This window comes from Leuresthes tenuis, unplaced genomic scaffold, assembly GCF_036924035.1.
Source record: "Leuresthes tenuis unplaced genomic scaffold, fLeuTen1.0.hap1 SCAF_19, whole genome shotgun sequence".
NCBI lineage: Eukaryota > Metazoa > Chordata > Actinopteri > Atheriniformes > Atherinopsidae > Leuresthes > Leuresthes tenuis.
In genome coordinates this window covers 28,753,160-28,766,675 of record NW_027325373.1, presented here as the reverse complement: position 1 = coordinate 28,766,675, position 13,516 = coordinate 28,753,160, and the positions used below count along the sequence as shown (strand labels likewise).

Here is a 13,516-nt window from a genome sequence, read left to right as displayed (position 1 = left end):
CTTAGTCTCCTTTTCCCAGGCATCACTTATAAGACTTAATCTTCTTTCTCAGGCACCAGAGAGATAAGATGTTTCCAATCAAACATTTCTGTATTTCATTGTTCATTTTGGTTTGCGCACTCCACAAGGTCGTCCAGCTCATCAAGATATAAGAAGTTAGCTTGAATAGTCTGATACATAGACTTTTTTTTTTCTTCTTCTCCTTTGTTCGAGTATAATACGACATGCACTGAAACTGTAAGTCAGAGCTGCACTCTGACACAGGTACACAGGTTCATTCTTTTTTTCCACCACAAAGCACACGTAAATAATTATTTTGGCTTTGTGACCCAGCTGTTTTCGGTAAAATTATTCAGCTTTAACAACTTTATGGAATAATTTGTGCATTGCTTTCTAAGCACACATTGGATGTTTGAGACAAATATTTTGTTCAAAGTTATTTATAAATTGTAGTCTGGGAGATCATCCTTTAATTTCAGTAACAGAGACATTTAATTTAATTTGATGTTTGCACAAGTCTTAATATACTCTTTAACCTTATTATGATGTCCATGCAGTGTTAATTCATAGGCAACAAGATACATCAATAGAAAAAAAGCTGTATAAATACAATGGCTGAGCATTTCCACTTTGAACTGCAGTACAGGAATAATTTTCACAAAATTCTAAATTATTAAATGGAACCAATTATGTCAAAAGGTTCTGCTATGGTAGAATTTCATTAAATAAAACTAAATTAAATTTAAATACTTTATTATAACAAAAGGGAAATTCATTTTTTTCAAATTGAATCATTATCATTTGTCATACATTGTTATTTATTATCAGCACTTAAAAACACAACATTAACTGTGTGGTCAAACAATCAAGACAAATCTTTATGCATTGATTTTAGTTTACCACTATCTGAGGGTCTTCATTATTGTTTCACTACAATCTTTCTCTTGCTATTTTCTTTAAGCATTTTCACACATGATGAGCAGGAAATATCTGTAGAATCAAGTCTGAACTTTCTGCACCTTTGTCCATTTACACATGCCCTTTAAAGACTGAGATATTTAGCAGAGATGTGTCATAACAAGATATACAGCAATGTGAAGCCTAGATAAATGTGCAAGAGGCAGGACGTGCTTCTATAACGTGTGTTATCTATAGTTCTTATACTATTTGGACATCTGCAATATCAACAAGTGAACTGAAAATACTATAAACTCAAGCAGAAAAGCATATGAAGCAGCAACTCCAATCTCACTTGCTATGAATTCAAGAGATGATTAACTGCTGTCAATAAGTAGTCCAGACTTTTTCAATGTAATTGGCTGGCTAAACTCCAAAAAACTAAAACCTTATTTGCAATAAGTTTAGTCTGAAGGTTGTAGACATCTGTGTCTCATATGCATCTCTTCCTGTGATGCACTGGTGACCCGTCCAGGGTGTACAATGTACAACTGTCTAGCCTTTCAATTTAGTTTAGAATTGTGGTTTGAGCATGACTATTTGTGAAAGAATTGGATCCATACATGTTACACCTATGTGACAAAAGCTAGATTTTTGGTTAGTTTCCACCTCTTATTCATGGTCTACTTCGTGTGGCCCTGAACCCACTGACAAAGCCTGAGGCAGTAAGTCTGCGGACTCACAGTTGAGAAGGATCGACCGGGATGTCTCAGCCTCTTCCACATATGCTCCAGTCTCTTCCTAAAACTGTAAACTGTGAAAATGTCAATGATACCAATGAAATAGCGCTGCTCAGGTCCATCAATTACATGTAGAGGATTCTTTAAGTTGGGTAGTAAGCGCCGGTTTTGGGCCTTGAAGTCTGGTAGCTCAGCTGTTTCACTTCCTGACCCAGCATGCTCTGAACATGAATGAGAGGAAATTATGCTTGATGTATTGAAGTCATTTTGTGATTCAGATAGTGTGCAGTCATCTTCCAGGACTGCTCCAGGAACAGCAGCTGTGCTCGCATGGATAGGGCTGGATCCTGGATATACAGATCTAAAATGACAACAGGAGGAAAACAGGTGAAAGTAAACAGGGAAAAATATTTGTCACAAATATGGAGCCTTTCTCACAAGTCTAGAAGGAAATATGACAAAAGCTTAGTGACACAACCGAGCAACAACCTCCAGTGCTAAAAAATTCAATTAAACCAAATACTGTATTTCCAGGAATGTTTGTTGCTGGTCTTAAAAACAAGTAAGTCTTTATACACCCCATAATAAAAAATAAAATGACTTTATGGCAGAAAGACACATTGACAACTGTCAATGTGTTTTTTTTTTATTTCCCTATTCATCTAAACTCCAAAATTCTTATATAACATGCCTGTTTGACTTATATTGAGTCAAAGAGGCATTAATATAAGAGTATCCATGCTCTATGTATAATTTAAAGCATGGATACCTGGACATGTCCATTGGACATTAAGGTTATAGTGTAACTTGGCCAAATATTCAAGGCCATCTACTGCTTCTAAATTCCTCTATGTTAGATCATTGCACATACATGTATGTAGCCGAAGTCACCAAACAAATGTTGCATTTAAGGTACTTGAATAGTGATTTTTTTTAGAGAGTTATCATCTGGAAATGCTTTATGCATTCTGAGTTGACAGTCTGTGAGTTGACAAGCTGCTTTTAGGTCACAATTTCTGATGTGTTGTCTCTCTGACCAAAGAAACAGAAAATACAATAATGAAAGCAGCTTTGTTGCAAATTTGGCTGTATTGATATACAATTAAGCTTTACTGTTTTTACAAAAAGATGCACACAGATAAAACTTTGGAGTACATTAGCCCATTCGAGTCTAGTTGAGTGTATACATGCAGAACTGATACGACCCACAACTGCTTTATGTTTGTCTGGCTTTGAGGGCTTCAATTTTGTAAAGTTTGGATCAGAACATGTTAATATATTTCAAAACACAAGTCATGTTTCTACTACTGTCATGCAAACATGCTCCTTGAAATATCAAAGGTCATGGCTCTCTCCATGGCAACAATCCTGAATAATGAAGTTCTGTAAGGCTCATGCTTGGACTGATTTTATTTTTTAACTTTATATTTGCTTCTATGATATGAGGATATAAATGTAAATTACTATGCTGATGACACTCATCTATACGGATCTCTTAGGGATATAAAGGCTTAGATGAATAAAAGAAATGATAGGACAAACCTTTAAGAAACTCTTTCTCAAAGCAGGGAGATAATCAAAATTTTTCCACAGTATAGAGTACACATCCACAAAAGAGTACACTTGGAAATCAAATATTTTTTATGTTTAGGTCAGACATAGAGTCATTAAATGTAAAATATAGTTAAAAGATCTATCAGAGGGGGCGTGGCTATGGCGCTGAACTGAACACACGTTTTTTGGTGAGCTCCTGCCGAGCTTTGAGTTAACTCCTGTGATAACAAACAGCGATAACAGGCATTTTGGGTGGTTTGTTTAAACATTTTAGCACAAGAACAAGAACAAAACAAACCCTTCACTAATGGAAGAAGATTACGGAGGCTCAGATGCTAATAGGCTATCTTGCTCAACAGATGACGCTAGCCCAGTACTCCGAGCAGAGGACGTGGAGGCGGGAACGGCTTCAAACATGGATGTTATTCAGAAAATTGACTGGATGAGAAACAACTTCGCCTAAAAGATTGATGTGGTACTGAAAGCTGTCCATGATGCTAAAAGAGATGTACGAGACTTCTCGTTACGCATGGATGAAGCAGAGGCACGCATTAGTAATGTAGAGGACACAGTTGACTCAGAGAAACAGAAGTCTGAGGCTCTGGCTAAGCAAGTGATCCTCCTCACGAACAAACTTGACGACCTTGAAAACCGCTCTCGATGGTCTAACCTACAATTAATTAATGTGCTGGAGAAGATGGAGGGAACAGATGCAGTTGCTTTCCTGGAGATGTGGTTACCTGACGCACTGAAGCCTGCAACATTCCTGACACCGCTCCTCATCAAAAGAGCGTACAGATTGCCCGGTCAGACGCAGCCCAATCGTTCCCCCAGACTGAGAGTCCTCATCGTGAAGTTTTTTAACTTCCAAGATTAAGTCCATGTGATGAGAGTTGCTCGAGCAAAAGATAAAGTTATGTGTGGGGACCAAGAAATCATGTTCTTCACCGATCTATCGACAGAGCTACATTGACGAAGAAGATGTTTTGACGGGGTGAAACAGCAGCTGAGGTTGCTGAATATTCGCTGTGGAATAGTTTACCCGGCCAAGCTCCGAGTGTCGTCTGACAGACAAACCCGTGAGTTAGTCACCCCAGAGGAGGCTAAGAAGTTTATTCACGGCTTGCATAACAAAGGGGACACACAGAATAACTGAAGTGATCTGCTGATCTTTGTTTATTTGCCCACAACAGGTACGGTTGGATATGTCTTCGGACTAATAGATGATTAAGAGTAACAATGACAAATTCACCATGGTTTGAAACTTTTTTATATCTATCTAAATTGTTGTATTATGGCTCTGACTTCCTCAGAAGCGTGTAAATTTTACTCAGTATATAGAAGTGGCTTGTTTTGAACATAAATTAATAATAGCTTAATTCTAGATATTTGACTGTATAGTTAGCTTTTTGGTAAGAAATTAAGCTGCAAATTTTACGTTCTCTAAATGCTGTTGTTGTGGAAGGTTTTTCTTTTTTCGTCTCGCCAGGGGACACTGTTGACTGATCTTTCTTCATATTTTTTTTCTGCTTTCTTTCTAAAGTTATTCATTCAATGTATGCTTGGTTTGGTTTGACTGCTCCCTTGTTTACATTGGATCAGTACGTGCAATGGACAGCGCTCAGAGATCGGGGGGAGGGGGGGGGGGGGACGAAGATCTGTCATGTTTAGGTTGACAGCCAAGGGGATGTTTCTAAGGCAGTTTTTAAGTACTCCTCACATAATGTTACTCTGTGCCGGTACTTTCCCCAAAATATTACAAAAATTTGGTGTATTAATAAGTTTATATGACTTCAAATAAAAGTTTTAAATTCACTTCCTGGAATGTAAGATGCATGGTAAAATTGGTGAAACTTAAGCAGGGTTACTACCAGGCTCAAACAGTTCAATTCATCAATAGCTTTTATTCAGGAAACCCATTTACTCAGAGATGACCTGTTGAAGGTTCGAAGAAGATGACCAGGCAAGGTTTTGGCATCCTGTTTCCCTTCCCATTCTAGAGGGGTTATGGTGTTGATACACAACTCAGTGCCGTTCCAAGTTAATAATACTATTTATGATAAAGCTGGTAGGTTTGTGGTGGTTCAAGGAACTCTCTTAAGTGAAAATATCAATTCAGTTAATGATTACGGACCCAATGATGACAATCCTTCATTTTTTGAGAACCTGTTTTTGCTGATAGCCAACCTTCCCGGTAAGATAATAATGGCAGGCGACTGTAATTGTACTTTAGACCCGAAGCTCAATCACTCATCAGGAATGGATACATCACATTCTCAAACAAGGAAAAAAATTCAGCAATATATAAAAGACCTGAATCTTTGTGACCCATGGATAACTTTAAACCCCAACAAAAGGGAGTACTGTTGTTACTCAGCATCATTTAAAACTCACTCCAGAATATTTCTATTTTCTAATTTCTTCCTCTCTGCTACCTAATATAAATGACTGCAAGTATGACAGTGTTGTTTTGTCAGATCATGCTCTAGTCTCCCTATTTTATAAATATATACAATCAAACAAACACTCTACTAAGTGGCGCTTGCATCCGATATGGTTACAAAATTCTGACTTTATAAGATTTATAGGTGAGCACATTGATGTCTATTTTTCTGTTAATACTAATCAACCCTCTGCATCGATGAGGTGGGAAGCTTTTAAAGCTTATATTAGAGGGCAAATGATCAGCTTTACTAGTTCTAAATCTAATATATTCAAGCAGAAAATGAAGGAATTGGACTACAAAATCCAGAGAATTTTCTAATTCCAGAGAATTAGAAAAGGTGGCCATCAGAGATGATTCATCACAAACGAAACAAGAACCACTTAGCCTTAAGTCAGAATATGAGGAGCTCTCCTTACTTAAAGCTGAGGATAGCCTAATACGATTGAAGCAATCTTTTTATGATCAGGGTGAAAAACTGGGTAAATTATTAGCCTGGCAAATAAAAAAGCTTGAGTCTGGTAGAGCCATCAACTCAATTAGGAACGAACAGGGATAACTATCCACAGATCCTACAAAACACTTTTGTCTCATATTATAAAACTCTTTATAACTCGGACTGCCCCCTAAACCTGGCAAATCAAAACAGTTTCCTTGATAAGCTGGATATTCTCCATATTCCTGAAGAATCCAAAAATGAATTGGAGAAGGCCATAACAAACATGAAAGGGGGTAAGGCCTAAGGTCCAGATGGGCTTCCGATTGATATGTATAAATTATTCTCATTTGATAACACAAATTTCAAACCTGAGACTGTTCTTCAAGGATGAGACCACAATATATGAGACAATGGAGGAGGGTTTTCTAGTCAAAGAAATCCCAAAACCACAAGCACTATTGAGAATATTTAGGAATGGTTGTGGCAGCTGGTAGGGATAAGGTGCTGGACTTGAAGTAGAGGAGCAACAGGCCAAAAGAAACCCTAACTACTCCAACAAACTAGAGACCAATGACTAATGTATAACTGTGTAAGTAGACTGAATATTTGAGTCTTAAGCAAATACTAACAGCTAAAAGGAGAACAGGAAACAATTACATAGAAGTACTGTACTGATGAGTCAAATTGACTAAACTGAACTTTTTTCACGATGGTTTATCATCACTGAGAACCCTTGTAATCCTTTTGGGAGAAACCAAAAAAAAAGAATTTAATACAAAAATGGTGCAAATAGCCTTCCTTGAAGGGAATAATATAAGTCAAACTGAACATGCTAAATTAAAAAAGAATGAGCTTTGAACATTAATTTATTTCTCCATTAAAATTGGGCCACAGAAGAGAATAGGCTACTTAGCCATATGCACTTAATTATGAACCAATATTATATATGACCAAACTCCAGCACAGCTTAAAAATCTCATTGTTCTGTATTTTCCCAAGAGAGTGATTCCCTTTACTATTACAGGCAGTGCCTATGCATTAGGCAGCCATTGTGCATGCAATGCCAGAGATCAACAGAGGCATCACTCTGGCCATGGTCTATTGCAGACAAGAGTTTGATCGACTCATAAGTTCTTCACGCAACCCTACTTAGAAATAGCAAATCCCTCTGATGTCATTTTTAAATGCTTTGTTTCATGTGTTACTGCCTGTCTGTCTATATAGATAGGATCTGACACTAAAGTGCAATTCTTCTAATGCACTGTAAAAGCAAAACCCAGACCATTCAGGACAAATATCAAGAAAGACACTGACTTTTTAGTTCTCACGATGAGGGAAGCAAATGACAGACTCTGGTGGCGCTCATCATGGTGTAAGGGCTGATAGGCCAGGAGGAAACTGTAGTCCAACACATTGAGCCTGCAGAGGAAATGTGCGTCAATCTCCACCTGCCTTAAGAGCCAAGGTCGCTGATGGTCTGCACACATACACATGACACACAGCATTACAACCATAAATACTTCTAAACATAAATACACACAAATTTTGTCTTCATATATTACCAATGGAACACAACAGGGACTGAATTTTACAAGGTTTCAATATATTTAAATGTGATATATTTAAAACAATGATGCCATGATAAATCCAATCTCAATACATGATCTGGTCAAGCAATTTTTGCCTTTAGCAATACATGAACTTTGTTTCGAATTTTGTGATCACAAGCCCAAAAAGGATTTCATGGTCCTCAAACTCAAAAATCCAAACTCAAATTGTCTAGATGGTATAAAACTGCCCGGCTGGGACTGGGGCCTTTCTGTGTGGAGTTTCCATGTTCTCCGGGAAAAAACAGCTTCCTCCCACCGTCCAAAAAATGCATGTTAGAGAAATTGTCCTCAGGAGTGAGTGTGAGCGTTTGTCTTGTTTGTCTCTGTGTGGCCCTGTGATGGACTGGCGACTTGTCCAGGATGTATCCCAACTCTCGCCTGATGAATGGTAAATGGACTTTATAGCACTTTTTCTAGTCTAACTGACCACTCAAGCGCTTCACTACATGCCGCATTCACTCACAGTATCTTAAGATACTTATCATTCATTCTATCATTCATTCATTCCCCAGTGATACACTGGGAGGCAATGTGTCTTGCCCAATATGTCTTGCCCACTTCGACATGTATCCTGGGGAAGCCAGAGTCGAACCACCGACCTTCCGATTGGTGGGCAACTGCTCTTCCTCCTGAGCTACAGCTGCCCCACTGACCACTGGGATAGGCCCCCACAGCAACACGGGCTACACACCTTGTATCTCATTAGGCTAACGGTACACAATGTGGAAAACACCAGGCTGCTAACAATACATCACATTCATTGCACCATTTCCAAGAAAACAGGAAAGTACTCGGTCCAGTACATGCAACAGCAACACATACTGCTCGTAATGAACAGGGTCACTTACTTAACCAGCAGTATCAGGGCAAAATCAGTGTCGGACCTCAGTCCAATCTCCTCCTTCAGGGCTCTCCATCGAGGACAAGTGATGCCGATGCATACTCTGCTTAGTCTTCTTCTTTTGCCACTCTCTCTCTTTGACAACAGACTTTCTGCCGAACGGGAAGGCCTTTACTTTGCAGTGCGATCCACTTCTTAACCTCTCGGTCGCTTCTTCGGGTTCTCCGCCATGCTGCTTCTAGCAGCGCTCTCCTCCCCCCTCCCTTCTCGTTCTCAGGTAAAACCGAGTAGAATGCGAATTCCTGTGCGCCAGCGCGGGAATGTCGCCCGTCGACACCAAATACAAAAAGAACAAATACTGAAAAATACAGCGAGGTGTTAGAGGAGCCGAACAGCTTAATCAGCGTTGTGTCATCTCCTCTTGTAGTGGCTTGAGCGAAACGGATATTTATAGAAACGTAAAAGTTACGTACTATAGCTTTAACAAGTCATCTGTTCTCCTGAAAGTTGTCATTCGAAATAATTGCCATGAAAAAAATAAAAACCTCTCATAGCCCTAATATTGCTTTGTGCATGACTTGACAATTTCTTTCGTGTTCAGTGAGTGGGGATCTATAAATAATCTATATATGCTCAACCCAAATCTCGGCCTCATAACACTTCCTCAAAGTCTCATGTGAATCTGCAAAGCTCACTGCTTTCATATCAAAAAGACTCAACAGAAACAAACTTAGAGAACAAGTAAAAAAAGAGGTCCTTGTTTGTGTGAGAGTTATCTTTCCAAAGGGCAGAGACCAGTCTGTGTCACATTGCCACTATCAGTCTGAACTGGTGGCCACAGCAGGAAACCTCAGCTGGTGGAGGGCTATTCGCCCCAGTAAATTGAGAGAAAACACATGAAAAGTAATAGACTTATCAGGCTTACTGTCTCCCTCAGGTGAATCATTAGAACAGTGTCACACTTAAATGAACATTTCTTGAATGACTTTCTGAAAAAATGACGGCAAGGCAAATTTATCCATATAGTGCAATTCAACAACAAGTCTGAGTCCAGAATAATGCACCGACTTCTGGTTTGGTTTGTGGTTTTTCATATTATAGACTGAATATGGTTTTAAACCGTTCCTTCTGGCTCCACAGACAGTGGCCTCTGTTTTGCCAAAGGAAATTTGGGATCATCTAGTTGTTTATTTGTTTAAGGCACTTAATGAGTATTTGTAAGGGATTGTAATACCTGAGCAATATGTGTCACGATTTAGGTTTTGATTCATGTCTTGTCTCGTCATTTCCTGTTTTATTTTGAAACACTAACTGTCTCCTCTCGTTTCAGGTATCTTGCCCTTCCTCCTGTGTCAAGCGTCTGATTGTCTACCCTGATTCCAAAGTGTTTCCACCTGTTCCCCTTGGCTCCTCTTGTGCTCAAATAGTCTGTGTCTCCCTTGTCTTGTGCCAGTGTGTTGTTTCTGTTCATGAGCCTCACTCTAGCATCTTGTTCCACAGTTTCCACATCCCTAATTTCCACAGCCACAAAATCCTCGAGCCTGCAGTGAGCGATCCTCCTGCAGAGTATATCCTTGTTTGTAATTTATTCCTTAGTTCTAGTTTCCTTATTTGTGACCTTTTCATAGAGCTCTGTTTTTGAGAGAGCTGCTTTTGTTTAAGTCCGCCTCAGTGAGAGAGCGTGAGTTTTATTTGTTATCGTTTCATAGCCCTTTGTTTTCCTCCCAGAGTGGAGAGGTTGTGTTTAATTTTCATAGCTGCACTCTCCTCCACCATAGTTATAGAGGAGAGTGCTTCAGGTGTTTCACAGCCCTTTCTTTTGCTCTGTCTGGAGATCCTCGAACCTGCTGTTTATATAAATAAACATTCTTGACTCTGAACTGACACTGCATCTGTGTCCTGAGGCCTTGATCATATGGTGATATATTATATATATATAATACTTGTCCGTCGTCCACATAATTGTGGAAGTATGTTTTGTTGCTTTTATTATTTACACCGACTCACAACATCCCTAGTTGAGGTCAGCAAAGCCCCGTCCCCACTGTAAACAGTGTTGACTGTGAGCCGCTTCCCCCCCCTGAGACGCCGGATGGTGGACCAGAATCTCTTGGAGGCCGTCCGGAAATCGTTCTCCATGGTCTCACCGAACTCCTCCCAGGCCCGAGTTTTTGCCTCAGCAACCGCCGAAGCCGCGGCCCATCTGGCCTGTCGGTACCTATCAGCTGCTTCCAGGGTCCCACTGGCCAAAAAGGCCCGATAGGACTCCTTCTTCAGCTTGACGGCTTCCCTCACCACTGGTGTCCACCAGCAGGTTCGAGGGTTGCCGCCACGACAGGCACCGACCACCTTACGGCCACAACTCCGATCAGCTGCCTCGGCAATGGAGTCACGGAACATGGCCCATTCGGACTCAATGTCCCCCACCTCCCCCGGGATATGGTTGAAGCTCTGCCGGAGGTGGGAGTTAAAGCTCCTTCTGACAGGGGATTCTGACAAACGCTCCCAGCAGACCCTCACAATACGTTTGGGCCTGCCAGGTCTGATCGGCATCCTCCCCCACCAGCGGAGCCAACTCACCACCAGGTGGTGATCAGTTGACAGCTACGCCCCTCTCTTCACCCGAGTGTCCAGGACATACGGCCGCAAGTCCGATGATACAACCACAAAGTCGATCATCGAACTGCGGCCAAGGGTGTCCTGGTGCCAAGTGCACATATGGACACCCTTATGCCTGAACATGGTTCGTTATGGACAGTCCATGACTGGCACAGAAGTCCAACAACATAACACCACTCTCATTCAGATCGGGGGGGCCGTTCCTCCCAATCACACCCCTCCAGGTCTCACTGTCATTGCCCACGTGAGCATTGAAGTCCCCCAGCAGAACGAGGGAGTCTCCGGTAGGAGCACTCTCCAGTGCCTCCCCCAGAGACTCCAAAAAGGGTGGGTACTCTGAACTGCTGTTTGGCGCATAGGCACAAACAACAGTCAGGACTCGTCCCCCCACCCGAAGGCGGAGGGAGGCTACCCTCTCGTTCACTGGGGTAAACCCCAATGTACTGGCACACAGCCGGGGGGCAATAAGTATGCCCACACCTGCTCTGCGCCTCTCACCACGGGCAACTCCAGAGTGGAAGAGAGTCCAACCCCTCTCAAGAGGACTGGTTCCAGAGCCCAAGCCGTGCATCGAGGTGAGTCCGACTATATCTAGCCGGAACCGCTCAGCCTCGCGCACCAGCTCTGGCTCCTTCCCCAACAGAGAGGTGACATTCCACGTCCCAAGAGCTAGCTTCAGTAGCCGAGGATCAGACCGCCAAGGCCTCCGCCTTCGGCGGATACCCAGCTCACATAGCACCCGACCCCCTTGGCCCCTCCCACGGGTGGTGAGCCTGTCGGAAGGGGGACCCATGTCATCATTTCGGGCTATGCCCGACCGAGCCCCATGGGCACAGGCCCGGCCACCAGGCGCCCGCTGCCGGGCCCCACCCCCGGGCCTGGCTCCGGGGGGAGGCCCCGGTGTCCCATATCCGGGCAAGGGATCACGAGGTCCAAATTTTTTGGTCATCATAGGCAGTCTTTTGAGCTGTTCTTTGTCTGGTCCCTCATCTAGGATCTGTTTGCCTTGGGTGACCCTACCAGGGGCTTGAAGCCCCGGGCAACATAGCTCCCAGACTCATTGGGGCACGCAAACTCCCCCACCACGATAAGGTGACAGCTCATGGGGCCCATGATTCGAAAACGAAAAAGCATTCTGAGCGGTGCAGCAGAGTGACATCAGCTCTTCTTCAGCTCCCTGCTGACCGAGCTACCCATCTTGTTCGGTAGGGGGCGGTGTGCACATCTGCATTGCATTACATTACATTGCAAATATGCCGGGAAATTGATTGAATTGCCGGGTCTTTAGAGGACGCATCACACATCATGTCGCTCCCTCAAATTGTGCAAACACTGTTGGAATTAGCTGAGCAGGTAGAATCCAATAATATATCTGGGTGTGATGCCTGTGGACGAGTAGAACGAGTCAGAAAGCTTGGCTGCATACTGTGCCGTCACAGATTTACACATTAATGAGGTTGCCATAGTAAACCTCTGTTCAGTCCTGGAACGGCTGGATGCTGTGGAGCCTCAAATGGGACAAGGACAACCAGCCATTAACATCCGTTCAAGTCCATTGAAAGCTGCAAAGCAACGGCTTGATGTAGCAGACTCCTTATTACTATTACTTGTAAAGGGACCGTGTTCACAACTAAACTTAATTATTGCCATTTGATGCTTTGTGCCAAAGTTATAACCTGATCATTGTTGCTGTGACTGTCACTAAAAATAACTTTTACAACGTAGATCAGCGGCTCCCAAACTAAACGATCAGCGGCTCCCTTCTATGTCCCAACCGGGTTGATGCACCCTCAATCCCCCAGACATCAAGAAACCGGGCGGCGGTTACGTCCGCTCTTCATTCATGGAACAGGGGTTTACGTTCACTTACGTTCACTGCTATGTCAGACCTCATGTAACCCTGACGTAGATCACTATAAACAACTTACTGTGATGTCATAAGGGATACAGTATAGTGAGCCATGATTATTAAAATAACTCCGGAGTCCCAACAGGGAAGCGTCTGCTAAATGAGTAAATGTAAATGTTGTGGATTTTGAAGAGAAAGAGACGTTTCGGTAAGTCTCTATTATTTATTCATCTCCTTACTCCACTTAAAAGAAAACTATTCAACTGACAATAACTGATATCAACTGACAGAACATACATTTCATTTTCATGACAACAACCGTTGTCATGGAGACCAGAAATAGAACGTTATTTGTGTGTGCGTTCTAATTCATCAGTGTCGCCACAATGTAACTGATCTATGCTAGGCTGATTTCTCTGCTCTGACAGCAGTTAAGACTAAACATCGGCAAAGACTGGATGCTGTTGAGAAAGATTTGAGGCTTAAACTGTCTTTGATTGCGGCTACCATCTTTGTGCCAAGCT

The 13,516-nt window shown here is 42.1% G+C and overlaps 1 protein-coding gene across 2 annotated transcripts in view; it reads right to left on the bottom strand.

Annotated features, from left to right (window-relative positions):
- Positions 1–1,299: 1,299 nt before the first annotated feature.
- Positions 1,300–13,516, bottom strand: part of pip5kl1 (phosphatidylinositol-4-phosphate 5-kinase-like 1) — a 36,614-nt gene continuing 24,397 nt past the window's right edge. For both annotated transcript variants that reach the window (XM_072372086.1, XM_072372085.1), the window contains 2 exons: positions 7,388–7,550; positions 1,300–1,998 (listed from right to left, as the gene is read on the bottom strand). In XM_072372086.1, coding sequence (XP_072228187.1) covers positions 1,581–1,998; positions 7,388–7,550 — 581 coding nt within the window. In that variant the 3' untranslated portion in view covers positions 1,300–1,580. The remainder of the gene's footprint in view (positions 1,999–7,387; positions 7,551–13,516) is intronic.